This window comes from Symphalangus syndactylus, chromosome 6, assembly GCF_028878055.3.
Source record: "Symphalangus syndactylus isolate Jambi chromosome 6, NHGRI_mSymSyn1-v2.1_pri, whole genome shotgun sequence".
Lineage (NCBI taxonomy): Eukaryota > Metazoa > Chordata > Mammalia > Primates > Hylobatidae > Symphalangus > Symphalangus syndactylus.
In genome coordinates, this window is record NC_072428.2 from 94,255,477 (window position 1) to 94,276,297 (window position 20,821).

Genomic DNA, 20,821 nt, shown 5'->3' on the forward strand with positions numbered 1-20,821 from the left:
GAGCTGTGATCATACCACTGCACTCCAACCTGGGCAATAGAGCAAGACCGCATTTAAAAACAAAACAAAACAAAACAAAAAAACTAGCCTTTCATTTAAAAAACTATCAAAATATCAAAATGAGTTAACTCCAGAAGTAATAAGGACACAAATGAGACTTGCTCACAAATACAGTCTATCCTCAAAATAAGATCACAAAAGCAGATTCATTCTGAGGAAGATAACTTGTGGCATTTGGCACAAATAATAGAATTGGTAACTATTTTTAGTGATTTTATGAACTTTATCCAATAAGAAGGCTTTTCTTTCTCTGAAAAACAGTGTCACTAAAGCCACATTAAACTTACTTGGGGACAGTTTCACCAGCACTTGCTAAATCACTTCTCTCTCACTCCTTTACTATCCTTTATGAACAAAAGTTCACAACATCTCTGCTATGCATAGTGTCTTGCTTACAGCATTTGTGCTATCCATGACCTTTAAAGGCAGCATATTCTAAGTGCCTGTCTGAGTCCCTGTATCAGAAGTAGTAACAATAATCATATATTACACTGATTAAGTAACAGCAGAAACTACAATGTGATAAAAAATGGAATACAGCCCTTAAATATGAAACTTCCTTATTGGGTTTTATTGCTTTTATTCAACGTATATTTTGGGGGCACTTCATTCAGGGGGTTCTGAAATGCAAATGCCTGGACCAAGACCTTGTACACTCAGATCCTGAAGTCTAGCATACAGCCCAGGCATATGTGTTTTTAAAATGCACAGATAATCTTTGGGACCAAAAGCTGGAATCCACAACTTAATAAGCTGAAATCCACAAGTTAATAGTGCCAAGTAATGTGCTTGGTGATAGGGATAATTTCAAGAAACTCACAATCTAAAGCCAGGGAAACATAAAAACAAAATCATAGCTGACAGGGCTACATATTATGACAGAATTAAGCACAGGGTGCTAAGGTTACAAAACGGGGGGGCATCTGATACAGCCTAGAGGATCAGGAAAGACCTTGTAGAGTATAAGTAGAAGAAAATCTGGCAAAATAAATAAGCATTTGCCAAGCAACAGGAAGAGCGAGTACAGGAAAGCCATTCCAAGTAAGGGAGCAACATGTGCCATGGCTTGAAAGTAAGAGAGCAGGAACTGTACACAGTTCAGCATGCTATCCTAAACATGCATCCTCAGCGCTAGAGGAGGACGGGATTAGCAAGCCAAAGCCTGTGGGCTAGCCACCTGTTTTTGTACATACTGTTGCTTTGAAACACAGTCATGCCCATTCACATAGAGAATGCCCATAGCTGCTTTCACGATACAGCAGAGTCAAGTAGGTGAGACAGAAACTACGTGGTCCACACGCAGAAAATGTTAGTTATCTGGCCCTTAAGAAAAAGACTGCCCATCTCTGGTTTAGGATATGAAAGGGAGTATGGCAATACTCATCAATAATAGCAGCTAACCTTTATTGAGTGCTTACTATGCACTATGTACTGCAGAAAGCACTTTCCATGTATTAACATTTAATTCTCTTAATCCCAAATGTTGTCACTATGAGCCAACTTTGCAGATGGAGAAAGCACTAACTGGTGAATCCAAAAAGGAAAATGAGTCTGCCAGACTCCACAACCCAAACTCTTAACCACTGTGTTATGAAAGATAAATTCAGCTCATGAAACGTCTTATATATTGGGCGAATTACTTGAACACTGTCCTGAAGATATTAAGTAAGATTTGCATGGCCTAGCTGCTGGGTGAAGATTGCTAATAAGAGACTTATAGAAATACATGGAAAAAAACAATGGTAAATGAAAATCCTAGCAGCAATGGCTAGGATTAAAGGTAGATGGAGACATGATTTTAAGAATGTGAAGCAACAGACTAAGTTTATTGATGTGATTTACTAAATGAGGGAAGATGAGGAAAAAGTTAAGAAAGTGTAAGTTTGGACAACTGTGTCAATGATAGTAGATCATTCATGGAGAAAGATAATATGGGAAGAAGGGCAATGTAAAGGTGGCATGTTCAATTTTGCATTTATGGAGATTCACAATTATCAGTACCAATATTATACATTAAGAATGGCAAAGAAATATTTAATATTTTTATTCTTACCTCTAAAGTTTTCAACAACGTTTGTGTTACATAGGTCTTTCCACTGGCAGTATGTCCATAAATAAAAATGGATGGAAAGCTGAAATGATGTCTCTAATGAGAGAAAAGATAAATATGAGGCTGCACATACAAAATAGAAAATAAATACTTATCAACTTGTGAGAAAGTTGTATGTGGAAAAGTTAAATATTCAATCCAAATCCCTAACAGTGAGCATATTGTGGATGCGTCAACACACTTTGAACCTACTTGAATTCAACTCTTAAGCACTTTGTTATGAAATTAAAATTTCTGTAACATATTTGGCATATTTTATTACATACTATATATATTTTTTATTATCATACAGGTTTACATACACAAACCTGTATTTTCAACTTCATAGCAGATTTAAGAGATTTTTCAAGAACAATTTTGTTCATACTCCATTTTTATATTACTCCTTCTTAAAGACTCTTATCTCCTGGGATGCCACAACTTCACTATACATTTTAATGCTATGAAATTAAGTACATATAATCAAAAGATTAAAAGGAATTTCAAGGGTCCTCATTCTTAGGAAAACTTATAGACTACTTCTGAACTATGCATACTCACTGATGCTGGCATAAATGCATACATTAGATCACATAAAACACTAATAAAATCTGCACAGCATTTATTTCAAAATACATATTTGCAAGATCCTCCTGCAGTACATTAAGTTAGCAGCTTAGAGAAAAGTAAATATTGTCAAAGGTCTCTCTGGTCTAGTTAATACTACAAATACTTATACTTCATTCCTTAAATGAACACTTTCATTAGATACCTACTAAATGCTGAAAACCATGAGGTACTGAAGAGTACAAATATCAGTAAAAGACATTATCTACTTTGGAGGAAATTATAGTCTACATTTTTAAAATAATTACAGGAAAATTGGGTTATTTTTTAATAATGCTCTTTTTTTTTTTTTTGAGATGGAGTCTCACCCTGTCACCCAGGCTGGAGTGCAATGGCGCAATCTCGGCTCACTTCAACCTCTGCCTCCCGAATTCAAGTGATTCTCCAGCCTCAGCCTCCTGAGTAGATGGGATTACAGGCACATGCCACCACGCCCAGCTAATTTTTGTATTTTTAGTTAAGACGAGGTTTCACCATGTTGGTCAGGCTGGTCTCAAACTCCTGACATTGTGATCTGTCTGCCTGGGCCTCCCAAAGTGCTGGGATTACAGGTGTGAGCCACTGCGCCTGGCCTATCTTTTAATAATACATTTTTTTAAATAATTACAAGAAAATGGGATTATGCAATTTCTATCAGAAAGTTGAGTCTCTATTAATTATCATCGATTACAGCAACAGTCACAAACATTTATTACATTCAAGTCACTAAGTTAAACATTTCCTTTTACAAGACAAATCAGGGGCTCAGATTTACGCAGGAAAAAGACTTTCTAAATGGCATACAGCTATGGCAAAAGCAGCTCAACGGCTAAAAATAGACTAAAAATTTACTGGAAATGAATAGGTAATGTAATACATGAATCTTTTTCTAAAGTTTATATGTAACAATCATATAAATTAACTGGCTCAAAAATTCTGTCTCAGCAGGGTGCAGTGGCTAACGCCTGTGATCCCAACACTTTGGGAGGCCAAGGCAGGCAGATCACTTGAGTTCAGGAGTTCACCTGGGAAATACAGTGAAACTCCATCTCTACAAAAAACATAAAAATAGCCAGGCTTGGCGGCACACACCTGTGGTCCCAGCTACTTGGAGGCTGAGGTGGGCGGATTGCTTGAGCCTGGGAGGCAGAGACTGTAGTGAGCCAAGATCATGCCACTGCACTCCAGCCTGGGAAAGAAAGCCAAACCCTGTCTCAAAAAACAAAAACAAAAAATTCTGTTTCAAGAATTAAATGCATGTTGCTAAGTATCTCTGCTATCCATTACATGTTGTTGCCTAATAATACCTTAAACATCTTTCCTATTGTGACCTAAAATTATATTGAACTGTTCCCCTGTTATTTAACCTTTCACCTTTATAAATCTCGTTAACATAAACTGCAATAAGCTAGTGCCTGACACAGAAAAGGTGCTCAGTAAATATTTATTTATTGAACAAATGAGTCTTCTTACAAACATGAACCAATTTTTTATATTTCTTTGCTACAGTTCTTTGTATTTCCCACATGCACAGCACCTTGAAGAAAACTGATATTAAAATATTGTTAAACATAATTTTCATTAAGAGCAAAGGTCAAAAACCCTTCTATGATCCACCACTAAGTCAATACTACTCATCCCTATTTGCCAACGTTCTTTTTCAGCAGGAGCATTTCTGGCTGGAGTGATCTGCGTTCCAGAGATGAAATGCAGAGAACATAATCAAGAAAATGCTCCAGTAATAACATAACTATAATTGAAAGCATTATAAATAGAAAATTAATTGAAGATGCAGTGGTTGACCTCTAACTTCCCTAAATAATGCACCCCTTTAGACAGAGGGTAGTACTTTTCCACTAATGCTTCACAGGCCACCTCAAATTGCCATGCAGTATTTCTAGTTGGATGAAAGTACAGTCACGTGTTCAAAGATGGATCACAGTGGTCTCATAAGATTATAATACCCTATTTTCACTGTACCTTTTCTATGTTTAGATACGTTTAGATGCAGACTTATCACTGTGTTACAACTGCCTACAGTATTCAGTATAGTAGCACCGCTGTAGAGGTTTATAGCCTAGGAGGAACAGGCTACCCCATACAGCCTAGGTGTATAGCAGGCTACACAATCTAGGTTTGTGTAAATACACTTTCTGATATTCACAGGGATTAAATTGCCTAACGATGCATTTCTCAGGACGTATCCCCCTCATTAAGTGGCAGCAACGCATGACTGTACTTAAGCAAACCAGAAGATGGGGGTATGAGTATGACCCTAAATTCTGATTCACTCTCTTCGCAGGTAAGATCCAAGTTTGATTAATTCCAATTCTGATTGAGTCCGAATCAAAAAGCACATCAAAGACCACCAGAAAATAGTCAAAAATAGGTTAAATTTTGAATTGGTGAATGCTACCCTCTGCCTATTGAAAGGACTTCCTACGTATCTATGTTCATCCAGAGAAGACAAACTCCTCTCTAGGGCATCCTGTGAACTAACTATCAGTTAAGGAGAAAAGTTTACCCTAGACCTCTTCGGGACTCTTACAATTCTGGAAAAGCCAGTAAACTTTTAAACCTGAAGCATTGCTTTGGCCCTTAGTGGCCTTGAAAGCGACCACCTCTCTACACTGGACTCACTCCAACTACCGCACAGAAACGTGTGAACTTACATTTGAATAAATAACACTCTGCAAACACATCTGTTACATAAATGTCATTGGGCTGGCGTAAGATAATAAGCAACTTCTAGGAGCTAATGTGGGCAAACTTCTCAAAAGTGTGGCGTGTGTCAAACACGTCTTAGGCAACGTCCTATAGTGCAGGCCGGTCCTTTTCAGACAGTCTCCTCTTCAATATTCGGAAGACACTGTGGGTGAAGGAGCAGTACAGAACCACAACACCCCTATTTAACGTAAAAACGGCCTTTTGGCCCTCAATCCAAACACGAAAAAAAAATATTGGAACAGGTCGCAAGACTACCGAAACGCCTGCCTCCAGGATCTGGAAGACAGTTTAACTACAATACCTCTCCAAACAAGGACTGCAAGGTGGACACTTGAGACTCGCGACAAAGCACCACGTTTTCCAAGTGGGGCATTCTGGCGGGCACCACCGCAGAGGCCACTGCAGCCAGTCCACAGGACCCTTACACGAGAGGTAGCCTCTCCCGAGTCTGGCGGCCCACGCTCCCGCCGGAAACCGGACCCGCTGCGTCGTGGGAGGAGCCGGCGCTGCCGGGCTGCGGCGTGACGGCAGCCCGTACGCCGAGCGTCGCCGCCGCTCTAGTCCCACGGCTGGAACCATCGTCTTCTCGCTGGTCTTGTGCGCGCCGGGGCTTTGCGGATTCTTCGGCTTGGTGGGCATTTCGGGCTGACACTTTTTCCACTCAAGGGCTAAGAAGATGACGTGGAGGTGGGCGAATAGGAAAGGGGTGGAAGGGGTAAGGGGGTCCCGTGGGCCTCCGATGACCCGTGAACCCCATGCCTTTAGTTTTCCCGGCTGGAAGCCCCAAGTTTAGAAACCTTGAGTGCCTAAGAAGACGGACCGGGAGCTGGGGCCCTTAGAGGGACGTGGAAGGCCGACTTAGAAGACTAATATTGTCAAAAGATTTTTTTTTTTTCCTGACGACGTTGTGGGAAATTAGTGGCATTGAGTACAAAACAGGGTGTAATGGGGTTTAATGCACAGCTTGGAATTACTATTTTTCGTGCAAGCTTGAAACCAGATGTGGAAGGCTTGTCATTCCTAATGGGAGGAAGTCGTAGTGTTTGTTGTTGAGGGTGATAGTAAAAATAATGCTACTTTTAGCATTAGGCTTTCACGTGTATTTATTCGTAGGGCACCTACTAGCAACTAAACACTAGAAGATTCTGGAAATAAGATACAGAAGTAGACAAGTGCGTGGTGGAAAGAGAGCTTGGCGTCCTGAAACCCCTGGGTTGGGACCACTGACTCAACTGCTGAATAGTGGGACTGGAATAGTTGAGCCTCAACTTCCTTATCTATAAAATAGGGATAATACTGGCTAGGTTATTGCTAGGAGTAAAAGATCCTGTACATACTACCTGTTATACATAAATTTAAATCATGGACTTCAACCTGTCCATATAGATCAGTCTTAGATTTGTGACGGTCAAAAGGATCTTTTGAGAATTGTGGTATATAACGCATTAGCTAGTCAAAATCATATTTTCACAGCAACAATTCAAAAGCATTTGCCCAGGTACTTTTAATAGAGAATTCTAAAGGTTATAATGGGACCATCCATTAAATTTCAATGTCTCCAAGGGAAGCTGGCCTCTGCTACTCTCCCAAGACTGTTATACATCTGTAACATACTATGCATATAATGTATGCATATAATCATAACACTACATCTTTATAGCATTCAATAAAACTGACTAAATTGTCTAAAATGTTAGTCTCCCTGTCTATATACTTTATGAGGGCAGGAAACACTCTTCACAGTTCAATTTCCAGCATACACAGTTAATGCCTGGCAGATACATAATAAACAGTCAAATAATTGTTGATTTGAGAGAACATGCCTTACCATCTGGATGATTTAGGACAGTTTCTCAGAGGAGAGAACCTGGAAGTTGAGGCTGAAGAAAAGATTCACCTGTGAGACCAAGAAGGAAATTGTAAACAAAAGAATGTAAAGACAAAAAGGGACAAATGGGCAATCCCACACCAGAAACTAGCAAATAGTTTTTACGTATAAACCTTGAGAGTAGTAGGAGGTCAGGCTGGGGACCAATAAAGAATTTTAGGCAGAGGAGCAAATGTTGAGATTTGACTTAGAAATATCCCTTCCGGCTACATTGTGGAAAGTGGAATCAATTTCATTTGTTGAAAAGACAATTGCAATGTCCCAAACAGTAAATAATAATGGCCTCAATAAACAATGGGAATAGGTAAGAGGGAATGGTAATTAAAGTTTATTAAACATAATGTGGCCGACACTGTGATATATTACTCATATTTAAATTTTAACAATATTATAATAGAGATACCATTCTTGTTTCACATATGGAAAAACCAGCCAAGGTTAGGTAATTTATCCAAAGGTTTATAGTTCATAATTACTTGAACTTAGATCTGGTTAATCCTAAAGCCCTTAATATTTTTACTACCCCATACTGAGAATGGGCTAAGTCTGAGAGAAATTTAGAAGTATATTTTATAGAACTCAGTAGCTGTTTGTAAGAGATGGAGGGAGGAGTCATAGAGACTAGCATTTAGGTTTCTGACATAGGTGATTTTAGGTTTTGCCAGTAGTGAAATAAAAAATAAGGAATACAGATGAAAAGCCAGATGGAAAAATAAGGAGCAGGTTTATAGATTTAGTTTTATCTTTATGGGATAAGAAATGACCCAAGTGAGTTTGTTATATTAAATTTGAAGTGTCTGCAAAACAACCAGACAAAGAAGTGCAGTAAAAATGGGATCTGTAGATCGACAGAGAAGGGCCAGGAGAAGGAGACACAAAAATATATACATATAGGTAGTATATAGGTAGTTGAGCTAGTCATCTAAATGAGATTATTCATGGATGTTTGTTTCATGGATTTCGTGGAATTATTTGAAAGTAATTAACTAGGACTAGGGAATAGAAGGGAATTTTCTCAACTGGATAAAGAGCATCTACGAAAAAAACTACAGCTAATATCATAATTAATCGTGAAATACTAATGCATTCCCCACTACATGAAGGAACAAGGCAAGGATGTCGGTTCTCACTCCTCTGTGCAACATTGTACTGGAGGTTGTAACCGGTGCAATAAGAAAAAGAAATTAAATGCACCCAGATTTGAAAGAAAAAAAAAACGAATTTATTCGCAGACAACATGATTGTTATGTAGAAAATCTGATGGATTCTACAAAAAAGTTTCTAGAACTAATAAGTGAGCTTCGCAAGGTTTCAAGATGCAAAATTAACATAGAAAAAATAGTATTTCTATGTACTAGCAATAAGCGATTGGGAATTGAAATTTAAAATAACAGCACAATTTCAATAGCATCAAAAATTATTAAATACTGAAGAATAAATCTGACACATGTAAGACTTGCACACTGAAAACTACAAAATATTACTGAGAGAAATTAAAGAAGACATTATTTTAAAATATAGAGGTACCATGTTTAAGACTCAGACTGTTTTGTTAAAATTTGTCACTTTTACCCCAAATTGATGGGTAGATTCAACACAGTCCCAGTCAAAATCTTAGTGTGCTCTCTCTCTCTCTTTTTTTTTTTTTTTTTTTGGCAGAAAATGACAATTTAAAAATAGGCTTGGCCAGGCGAACTGGCTCACACCTGTAATCCCAACACTTTGGGATGCCAAGGCAGGTGAATTGCCTGAGCTTAGGAATTCGAGACCAGCCTGGGCAACATGGTGAAACCCCGTCTCTACAAAATTACAAAAATTAATTAGCCTTAGTGGCTTGTGCCTGTGGCCCCAGCTACTTGGGAGGCTGAGGTAGGTGGATCACTTGAGGCCAGGAGGTCGAGGTTGCAGTGAGCCATGATAGCACCACTGCACTCCAGCCTGGGCAACAGAGCAAGACCCTGTCTAAGAAAAATAAGTAAAATGAATTTTACAAAATAAAAATAGGCTAAAGATTTGAACAAGCACTTTACTGAAAAACGATATACTAACCACAACTAAGCACATAAAAGAATGTTCAAAATCTTTAGTAATTAGGACAATGCAAATTAAAATCACAATAAGATACCACTACACACCTATTAGAATCTAGCCTGAAGTTTAAAAGACTGACCATTCCGAAGTGTTGGCAAGGGTGTGGAGCAACTGAAACCTTCATACATTGTTGCCAGGAATGTAAAATGGTACAGCCACTTCGAAAAACAGTATGACAGTTTCTTAAAATTTAAGCAGACACCTACCATATGACCCCACCATTCTACCCCTAGATGTTTACCTAAGAAAACATGAAAACATGTGTTCATACAAATACTTAGACACTACTATTTAGTGATTTATTTGAAATCCAAAAATTGGAAACAAATTCCGTCAAGAAGTAAATAGATTTAAAAATTGTGGGATATTCATACAAATATTTTTCAGCAATATAAAGGACAAAGTATATGAAATAGCATGGATAAATCTCACAAATAATTATGCTAAATGAAATAAGCCAGATTCCCTCCCCCCACAAAAAAAGTATGTACTGTATGCTTCTATTTTTATAAAATTCCAGAAAAAATAAACTATAGTTAAAGAAGTAGTAAAGTAGTAGTTAAAGAAGTGATAGTGGTTGTCAGGTAATGAGGATGTGGGTCAGAAAGGAGGTATTATAAAGAAGAGTGAGGAAATATGGGGAATGGTGGATATTATAGGTTGAATTATGTCCTCCTCCCAAAATTCACTGAGGTTCTAACTCCTAGAAGCTGTGAATGTGGCCTTATTTGGAAATAGGGTCTTTGCAAATTTAGTCAAGTCAAGATCAGGTCATTTGGATGAGCCTTATTCCAATATTACTTTTGTGTTTATAGGAAGTGGCCATGTGAAGACAGAGACATGGGGAGAATGCCAAGGGAAGATGGAGGTAGGGATTGGAGCAATGCATCTGCAAGCCAGGGAACGCATAGGATCACAGGCCCTCACCAGAAGCTAGGAGAGGCACATGGAACAGATTGTCCCTCAAGGCCCTCAGAAGGAATCTATATTGCTGACACCCTGATTTTGGGCTTCTAGCCTTCAGAACTGATAGGTAATACATTTCTATTGTTTTAAGCCACCTAGTTTGTGGTACCTAGGATATAAATACAATGGTTATAGTCATTATCTTGATTGTTGTCATAGTTTCATGGAAGCATATATATTTCAAAACCTATCAAATTAAGTTATTAAGGTATGCTAATTATACCTTAATAAAATTCCTCAAATTTAATTAATTAAAATAAAGGAGGTTTGTGCACAGAATAATGATGATAGTATATTATGACCGATAGTACTGATTAATCCAATTCTATTTCTCTGAAATCCATTTAGAAAACACAGAAAACCATCATCAATCTGGGGCTGCTTTACTTGTGTCTCCAGTACATGTCTATGCTTTCTCACCTTCAAGTCGTTGCTTCTACAGTCACTTCTTGCACTACCCCACCTACATCCAAATTGAAGACATTATTCATTCATCAAATGAATTGAGTTCCTACTTTCTCTGAAATGTTCTCAGTGTTCAGGTAGAGCAGTGAATAAAACAGATACCCCCTCCCTACACAAAGGGTCATTATGAGGCTTATATTTTTGTCCACCTAAACCTTTGGGCTCCATTTGAATCTGCCCAGTTCTGCCTCTAGAACCCCAAATCAAATACATGAAAGAGTGCTGGGCCCTGCCTTTTGCAATCACCATGAAGGCAGGCTGACTAGTGCCTCTCATTTACATATATATATATATATATATATATATTTCCCATTGTATGTATATGTATTGTATATATGTATATATAGGATATATATACAATATATACGTGTGTGTGTGTGTGTATATATATATATATATATATATATATATATCTCCTATTGGTTTTGTTTCACTGGAGAACCCGAATACATGTTTTTTAAAAAATTCAGATTTATTGAGACATAGTGCATATTTTCTCTTTTTAGTGTACAGTTCTGAGTTTTTATAAACATATAAAGTCATGTCACCACTACCAAAATCAAGATATAGAACAATTTCATTACCCACAAAATTCCCCAGCACTCCTCTGTAGGCGGCCTCTTTCCCCTTCCCCCAGAATCTGGCAAACACTGATCTTATTTCTTTTCTTATGGTTTTACCTTTTCCAGAATGTCATACAAATGGAATCATATAATATGCAACATTTTGAGTTTACTTCTTTTTCTTCGCATAACACATTTGAAATTTATTCATGTTATTCCATGTATTAGCAGTTCATTCCTTTTTATTGATGAGCAAAAATCCATTACATAGATGCATCATAGTTTATTCTCCAGGTTAAGGACACTTTGTTTACATCAAGTTTTTAACATTATGAATAGAGTCACTATAAACGATCATGAACAGGGGTGTGTGTGTGTGTATGTGTGTGTATGTGTGTATAGTAATCACCTGACAGATTCTTCTTGTCCACTGCACAGATAGAGCCAATTTACTGAGAGCTGAGACAGTGGTATTGCAATAGAGAAAGAAGTCAATAGTTGCAGGGCCAGCCAAGCAGAAAGAAGGGAGTTTTTACTCAAATCAGCCTGCCTGAAAATTTAGAGGCTAGGATTTTTCAAGGATAGTTTGATGGGCAGTGGGCTAGAAAATGGGTCAGGGATGAAATCATAGGGGGTCAAATCTGTCTCCTTTTGCTGAGTCAGTTCCTGCCTGGTAGTCACAAGACCAGATGAGCCATTTTGTTAGTATGGGTTACCAGTCCAGATGGTGCCAGCTGGTCCATCAGAATGCAGGGTCTGGGAAGTACCTCAAACACCAGTCTTAGGGTTCACAATAGTAGTGTTATCTATGGGAGAAATAAAGGTTACAAATCTTGTGACCTCTGGCTGTCTGACTCTTGAATCATAATTACAAGCTTGTGGCTAATTTGTTAGTTTTACAAAGGCAGTTTCAGTCCCTGAGCAATAAGGGATTTAGTTCTGGGAAGGGATTGTTGTTATAGATTCCTCCCATATTTAGCTGGGCCTATACTCAGGAACGAACAAGGGAAGCTTGGAGGTTAGACACAAGATATAATCAGCTTAGATTTCTCCATTAAAATTTTTGCGAGGGCAGTTTCAAACATAGGTATTTCATTTCACTTAAGTAAAATATAGAAGTGGGATTGCTGGGTTGTATGATAAATATATGTTTAAGTTCATAAGAAATTGCCAAACTGTTTTCCAGAGTGACTGCACTATTTCACATTCCCACTGGCAATTATGAGAATTCCAGATATTTGACACTCTTATCCTGTTACTTTTAGCCCACCTGTGTTCTATTTTAAAATGGGTTTCTTGTAGGCAGTATATACAATTGACCTTTTGTATCTGTGGTTCCACATGCATGAATTCAACTAGCAGGATCAAAAAATATTAGAAAAAAATAATAAGGAACAATACAACAATACAAATAATACAAATAAAACAATACAGTATAACAACTACTTACATAGCATTCATATTGTTTTAGGTATTGTAAGTAATCTAGAGATGATTTATACAGTATACAGGATGGCATGCATAGGTTTTATACAAGTACTGTAGGCATTTTATATAAGAAACTTAAACATCCACATTTTTTGGTATCCTTGATGGTCTGGGGGAACCAATCCCCCACAGATACCAAGGGACAGCTGTAGTGAGAACTTTCTTATTTATCTTGTCTGACAATTTCTGCGTTTCAATTTGTGTCTTCAGATGATTTATATTGTCTTAATGATTGATACAGTTGAACTGAAATCTATCTCTTGCTAGTTGTTTCCTATTTGTTTCATCTGTGTTTTCCCTTTTTTTTCTCATTTTTGCTCCTTGCTTTTAGGTTACTTGAGCATTTTAAAAAATTACATTTTGCTTCTGCTTTGGGCTTATTATGCCGGTTTTTAAAGTTGTTATGTTTGCCCTAGGGTTTATAATACATACGTTTAATTAACCACCATCTACCTTTAAACATATTAAACTGCTTCAAGACTACTGTAAGAACCTTACAACGGTACTTTCAATTCTCACTCCCACCTTCTGTGCTTTTGTTGTCACATCTTTTACATCTTATTATATTATATAAACCCAAAATATGTTGCCACTAGACCAGTGCTGTGCAATAAAGCTTTCTGTTTTGTCCAATACAGTATTCACTGGCCACATGTGGCTGTTCAGCTCTTGAAATGCGGCTAGTTATAACAATGGACTGAATTTTTAGCTTTTATTTTTAAATTTTTAATTAGTTTACATTATATTGCTACCTTTTGTTAATGGCTAGTGTATTGAACTGTACAGATTTAGATAAATATATTTTAGAGTGACTAAAATAAAAAATAAAATGGACTGGGAACAGTTGCTCATGCTTGTAATCCTGGCAGTTTGGGAGGCTGAGGAGGGAAGATCGCTTAAGCCCAGGAGTTTAAGACCAGATTGGGCAACATGGGGAGACCCCAACTCTACAAAAAATAAAATAAAATAATTAGCCAGGCATGGTGGGGTGCGCACATAGTCCCAGCTACTTGGAGGATCTAAGGTGGGAAGATCACTTGAGCCAGGGTGGTTGACACTGCAGTGAGCTGTGATTGGATGACAGAACAAGACCTTGTCTCAAAAAAAAAAGAAAAGAAAAAGAAAGTTAAAGTTAATAAATAAGGCTAAGACTTTTATATTAACATCCATTTAATCATTTCTGGAAATTTTTTATTTCTTTTTGTAGATCCAAATCTGCCTAATATCATTTTCCTTCTGGTTGAAGAATTGTAATATTTCTTTTAAGGCAGATCTGTTGTTAACAAATTCTCTCATCTTTTTTTTTCACCTTTATTTCTAGAAGATATTTTAGCTGAGTATATAATTCTGGGTGAGGATGGATTTTTTTGCAGCATTTGAAATTGACATTACATTGTCTTCTGCTGTGGACATCTTCAAGATTTTCTCTTTGTCTTCAGTAGTTTGGATATGATAGGTATAGGTGTATTATTTTTACTTTTTCTGTTTTTCTGCTTGGGTGTTCTTTGAGCTGTTTAGGTCTGTAATTTGATTCTTTTGTTATTTAAAAAATTTTTTAGCCATGATCTCTTCAAATAGTTCTGCCCCTTTCTCTCTATTCTGTTCTGAAATTCCAACTGCAAGTATGTTAGACCACTGGTTGATGTCCCGCAGTATTTATATGTTCTGTTCTGATATTCCCATCCCACCCTTCCATACTCTATTCTCTCTGTGTTTCAGTTTCTGTTGACTTATATTCACATTCACTGATTGTTTCTTCAGCTTTGTCAAATCTCCTGATGAACCCATCCAAGGCATTTACCATCTCTGCTACAATATTTTTTATTTCTAGCATTTCTATCTCACTCTCTTCTATAGTTTCTATCTCCAGTAAAATTCCCATCTGTTCATTTCTACCTTTTCCTCAGACGCTTTTCTTTTCTTTTCTTCTCTCTTTTCTTTTCTCTTCTTTTCCTGAGACAGAGTCTCACTCTGGAGTGCAGTGGTGCAATCCTAGCTCTCTATGACCTCCACCTCCCGGGTTCAGGTGATTCTTCTGCCTCGGCCTCCCAAGTAGCTGAGACTACAGGCACGTGCCACCATGCCCAGATAGTTTTTTGTATTTTTAGTAGAGATGGGGTTTCACCATGTTGGCGAAGGCTGGTCTTGAACTCCTGGCCTCAAGTGATCTGTCTGCCTTAGCCTCCCAGAGTGCTGGGATCACAGTCGTGAACCACTGTGCGTGGCCCAGATTCTTTAACATAGTAATCAAAGTTATTTAAAATTATCTGTCTAATGGCTCCAACATCTGGATCAACTGAGTCTCATTCTGTTGATTGCTTTGTCTTTGTCAGAGGCTTTTTTGTACTTTAAAAAAATTATATGTCTCATAAGTTTTTATTGAATGCTGTACATCATGTGTAGAACAGTAGAGATTGTGGTAAATACATGTTGAATAATCCTTATCTGAAATGATTGGGACCAGAAATGTTTCGGATTTTGGATTTTTTCAGATTTTTGAATATTTGCATTATACTTACTGGCTGAGCATCCCAAATCTAAAAATCGGAAATCAGAAATTTTCCAATGGGCATGTCCTCAGAGATTCAAATTTTAAATGCTCAAATTTGGAATGCTCAATTAGATATTAATGTGTGACTGCATCAAGTCAAAGTAGTTTTGAGTGAGCTGCATCTGGGGCTTGTTGTTCCTATGGTTACTTTCAGCTTTAAAATTTCTGTAGTGTTTCCTTATCCTTAGGGTGGGAGCTGGGTGATGACAGGGTTTGCTGCCTTTCTGCCAAAGGCTTAGGACTTTGTTTTATAAAGGACAAAGGTCAAGGCAGGGCTTTATTCATTTCTCAGTTCCAACATTTTCCCACATTCATTTCCCAAAGGAGAGGTCGCCACTCCTCTTCTTCCAGACTTGCACATCTGAGGGAGGCTTTCTCCTGCTCTGCCCTGAATCTTTCTTGTGAGTATCCAGTGAAGGTTCATGGAGATGAGCCTGTGAATGAATGTGAACTCCGTTTTTTTCTGTGGCTCCATGCTAGCCACAGTTGTCTTTTACCAAATCATTAAAAATTTTAGCTGAATGTTTTTGCCTGCTTGTATGGCAGCTGCCTTTTTTTCCTCCAATATTCTGCCATCAGTGACTCAGCGCTCATGCCTCATCTCTCCTTGAGGGAGCCTGTCTTTGCCTACATTTAAGGCTACTTGGTTTCCTGGTCATTTTATTGTTATTGTTTTGTTATTTTTTGAGATAGAGACTCACTCTGTTGCCCAGGCTAGAGTGCAGTGGTGCAATCTTGGCTCACTGTAACTTCTGCCTCCTGGGTTTAAGCAGTTCCCCTGTCTCAGCCTCCTGAGTAGCTGGGATTACAGGCATATGCCACCATGCCTGGCTAATTTTTGTACTTTTATTGTACAAAAATTATTTTGTACAATTTTTGTACTTTTAGTAGAGACACGGTTTCACCTGTTGGCCAGGCTGGTCTCAAACTCCTGACTTCAAGCGATCCTCCCTCCTCAGCCTCCCAAAGTGCTGGGATTATAGGCATGAGCCACCACTCCTGGCCTCCTTGTCATTTTAGCCCTCTTATTGGTTAAAAAAGAATTACAATTTTTTAGTTTATCTAGCTTTCCTTACTGGAGTAGGAGCGATGCTCTTTCCAGATTATTACACTCTAGATAATAGTAGAACTGAACTAGATATTTTTAAAATCCAAGCTCACATATCTTCTCTTGTCTCAATTTTCTTTGTATTCACCCTCTGTCCTGAGTTTGAACCTTTCACATGAACGCTTTCATCATTAACTCAGGCTACATCTTATAGGGAACCAAACCTAAGACATCTACCTATATAGTTTAGTTCCAGCTCCAATGCTATAAAACTCCCCCAAAGTTCACAGCCCATAGATTGATTATTTGCCTTTGTTATAGCACCTAAAATCTCAATCTTGTGTTATGGCTATTTCTGCTTGTGTTTTTTAGGTACCAATGGGATTAAAATACCCAGAGTCATTTACTAATTCCTTCATTCATTAATCTAGCTTTTGTTTTTTTGAGATGTTTTTACGTTTTTTTTAGAGACAGGGAGGGTCTCTGTCACCCAGGCTAAAGTGCAGCAGCTGTTCACTGGTGCAGTCGTAACACATTATGGCCTCGAATTCCTGGGCTCAAGTGATCCTCCTGCCTCAGCCTCCCAAATAACTGTGCCACCATGCCTGGCTAATCTAACATTTGCTGAGGACCTGTTATGGTAGAGTGCCAGACTGTGACCAAGAGACATATGGTAATAGTTCTCATGAAGCTTACAATCCAGTGGGGAAGACAATGAAGATGTAATTAGAAGCTTACTGAGCGCTATAAATGCAAAGCCTCAGTAAATAGAAATATAAACACAGAATAAATGAGAGGTTGAATAAATGTATAAATAATCCCTTCTCCACAATTACTTATCTCTCTTCTTTGTATTACATTTCACCTAAAATATAATGCTTCTTATGTTCCTGATCATATTATTCTAGAATTTTAGCATAAATAGCTGCCCCAATTTTTTTTATAAAACTTTTTCTCCGTTTGACAAATGATCAAAAAGTAGCTCCAAGCACTGACTTTATATTGCAGGACCACAGTCTCCAATGCTTCGTATTCCCTGAGAGCTACTAACATATATTAGAAGTCTTATATAACATTACATTGACTAGGACAAATATTTTGAAATTTGCCTCAACTAAAATTTATTTCATTTATTTCAATGAAAAATATTTTTAAAAATTATACCATAATAGAAAAAGAAAGTAATAAGAAAATGTAATAAAACTATATTCAAAAGTGATTTATATAGTGAAATATAAGAAAATTCAGTATCACAGTGAAATTAAATCAATATTAGGTTGAAAAGCAATTCAGTTAACTTTTCCACTGCAACAGCCAGATCAATTATTTTTACATTACTTCTTTTCAAACTTTCAACATTGAATTTCTAAAGAAAAATTTATCAGACAGGCTAATTTAACATTTCTTAAGAGACATATTCACTTCTACAAGTAAATATTCATGAAAACATTTTTATTCAAAAGATAAATAATAAAGCACAGGTCTAGACTTCAATAGACGTGGGTTAGGATCTTGGTTTCGACACTTCTTAACTGTGACTTTAGGCCTTGGTTTCCTCATCTGTAAAGTTGTGGGGAAGGGGAAAAAATAACATACACCTCACAAGGCTGACATCTCTGTACTTCCGATTATCTCTGCCCACATTGAATTTCCACAACAGTCTGACTATCCTTCATTAAAATACAAACACCACAAGTGAAGACAGTGATTTTTGTCGACTTTGTTCAATGCCCTGTCCTTACCTGCAAAATAGTGACTAGTACATATAAGGAGCTCAGTTAGTATGTGTTGAGTGAATGTATGTGATGTGTTTAACCTGGTTCCCAGCAAATGGCAAATACCCAATAAATATTATTATAATTATTATTTTATTGATTCATTAACTTTACCAAAACCAAACTTTAATTCTTACTCTGCCGTTCCTATAGCCTTTCCATCTCATTAAATTAGCACTTCATTTTTCCAGTAGTTCAGGCCAAAATATTTTGAAGTCTTATATTTGTTTCTCTTTTTGCTCAGTACCTCACAAATGTCTCATTAAGTCCTGACTCTACCTTTCAAATATTGTTGTGAGACATTGCTCTCAGGGTCTCTCAGATTTCTGCATGTCTTATGAGTAAGCCATTGACTGCCCTTTCTTTAGGACTATGTCTTCTAGGATATTTATCTACCAAACTGTTTTGGAAGCTAGAGATAGTGTTTCCCTCTGGAGAAAAGGGAGCAGAGATGCATTTCTGTCCAGTATGGTAAAGATAATGTATACCATATAAGCCAAGAGCAGGCATGTTTAGGTTTACTGCCCTTTGTAAAAGTTTCAGGTTCCCCAAGCTCAAGGTTTCGTCTCTTGTAACAAAGTCCACTGCACATGCAACTGTCATCATCTTTATTTTGTTGCCCTGTGGGAATCGAGGTTTGGAGAACTGACACAAAAATGCTGATACTGGGACATGGAACCAAACGCTGATACTGGGACATGGAACCAAACGCATAGATCATAGAAGACTTCCTAGAGGAAATGATATCTATTATGAATAATGAAATATATGTAGGAGTTACTGAATGAGAGAATAATGTGCAAAGATTCAATGTAGAAAGAGCATGAAAACATTGGGATACCTGTGGGGGTTTTAGCGGAGCCCAAGCGTTGGGTACACAGTAGAGAAAAGAAGATGGAATAAGACTGAAAAAGAACATTAAAAAAAATTTAGAAAACTGGGGAGGTAAGGGTGTCCTGACATTAACAGTCTTGTGTGCCGTGACACAGAGTTTAGACATGATATAAAGATCATCAGGAGCCATTGAAGGATTTTAAGCATGGATATTTGCATCTTGGAAAGATCACAGTACCAAAAACATTGAAAACAACGGAATTGGAAATACAGAGGCCATTAAGATCTCTTACTTGGTAAACTGGTTTAGAATTTATAAGGAATTCAAATAGGAAATGGCAAAAGTAGGGTCACATTAAGGACTCAACTATTGCAAAGATTATGATGTATACAACTGTACCCCATGTATATTTCAAATAAAAACTATACTGGGCCATAAAAATACTTGCAAGAAAACTCAATTATGTTATGATATTTTCTTACATAAATATATTTGATATATCAAAATAAAAATATTTGATATATCAAAATAAAAATATTTGATATATCAAATATTAAATTACTTTCAATTTTTGTTTGTTTCCTTGATTCCTGGTGTTTTAGAGAAATTATTTGACAAAGATTAAGGATGACTTTCTCCTCCTTGCAAAGGTGTAAATTAATCATCTGGTTTGAAAGACTCAGAATTTTAAGCAACAGACATCAGTCAAAAGGTTTTTTTTTTTTTAATAGACAAGATTTTTCTAATAGACAACGTTACCCAGGCTAATTTTGAACTCCTGGCCTCAAGCAATCTTCCTGCCTCAGCCTCCCAAAGTGCTGGGATTACAGGCATGAGCCACCATGCCCAGCCCAGACAAAGGGCTTTTAAGCAATGTCATTTACAAGGACTATAAATCATGCTGCTATAAAGACACATGCACATGTATGTTTATTGCGGCACTATTCACAATAGCAAAGAGTTGGAACCAACCCAAATGTCCAACAACGCTAGACTGCATTAAGAAAATGTGGCACATATACACCATGGAATACTATGCAGCCATAAAAAATGATGAGTTCATGTCCTTTGTAGGGACATGGATGAAACTGGAAACCATCATTCTCAGTAAACTATCACAAGGACAGAAAACCAAACACCGCATTTTCTCACTTATAGGTTGGAATTGAACAATGAGAACACATGGACACAGGAAGGGGAACATCACACTCCAAGGACTGTTGTGGGGTGGGGGGAGGGGGGAGGGACAGCATTAGGAGATATACCTAATGCTGAATGACGAGTTAATGGGTGTAGTACACCAACATGGCACATGGATACATACGTAACAAACCTGCACATCGTGCACATGTACCCTAAAACTTAAAGTATAATAATAATAATAATAAAGCAAACAAAAACAAAAAAATAAACAGTGTCCTTTTCTTCTTCTTTAACATTTTTATTCATTTACAGTTAGATATTATCTACACACTGGTTTCTTAATTTTCTACTGGTAAATTTTCTTTTTTGAAACTATTTCTTAATTCTGAAAGTGAATTCCTTTCCTGCCCTCTGAGTAGCTGATAATATCTATTTACAGTTCAACTCTGTAGATACGTTCTGGTCATTGCTTACCTAGGGAGGAGGTTGCAAAGTAAATGCCTCTTTTTTATATTTGAGTTGATCA

At 37.3% G+C, this 20,821-nt stretch overlaps 1 protein-coding gene and 1 long non-coding RNA gene across 3 annotated transcripts in view; one reads left to right on the forward strand and one right to left on the reverse strand.

Moving 5' to 3' along the window:
* ORC5 (origin recognition complex subunit 5) overlaps positions 1-5,993 on the reverse strand; it is an 82,576-nt gene extending 76,583 nt beyond the window's left edge. Inside the window, exons 1-2 of one of the 2 annotated variants that reach the window (XM_055283530.2) lie at positions 5,784-5,993; positions 2,114-2,206 (exon numbers count right to left, since the gene is read on the reverse strand). In XM_055283530.2, coding sequence (XP_055139505.1) covers positions 2,114-2,206; positions 5,784-5,855 — 165 coding nt within the window. In that variant the 5' untranslated portion in view covers positions 5,856-5,993. Of the gene's footprint in view, positions 1-2,113; positions 2,207-5,427 lie in introns of both variants that reach the window. The other variant, XM_063642094.1, reaches the window with a different exon arrangement.
* A 50-nt stretch (positions 5,994-6,043) lies between these two features.
* On the forward strand, positions 6,044-19,588 carry LOC129484007 (uncharacterized). Its single transcript, XR_008658340.2, has 3 exons — positions 6,044-6,169; positions 10,277-10,494; positions 18,855-19,588. It is a non-coding gene; the product is annotated as an uncharacterized lncRNA (long non-coding RNA).
* Positions 19,589-20,821: the final 1,233 nt, after the last annotated feature.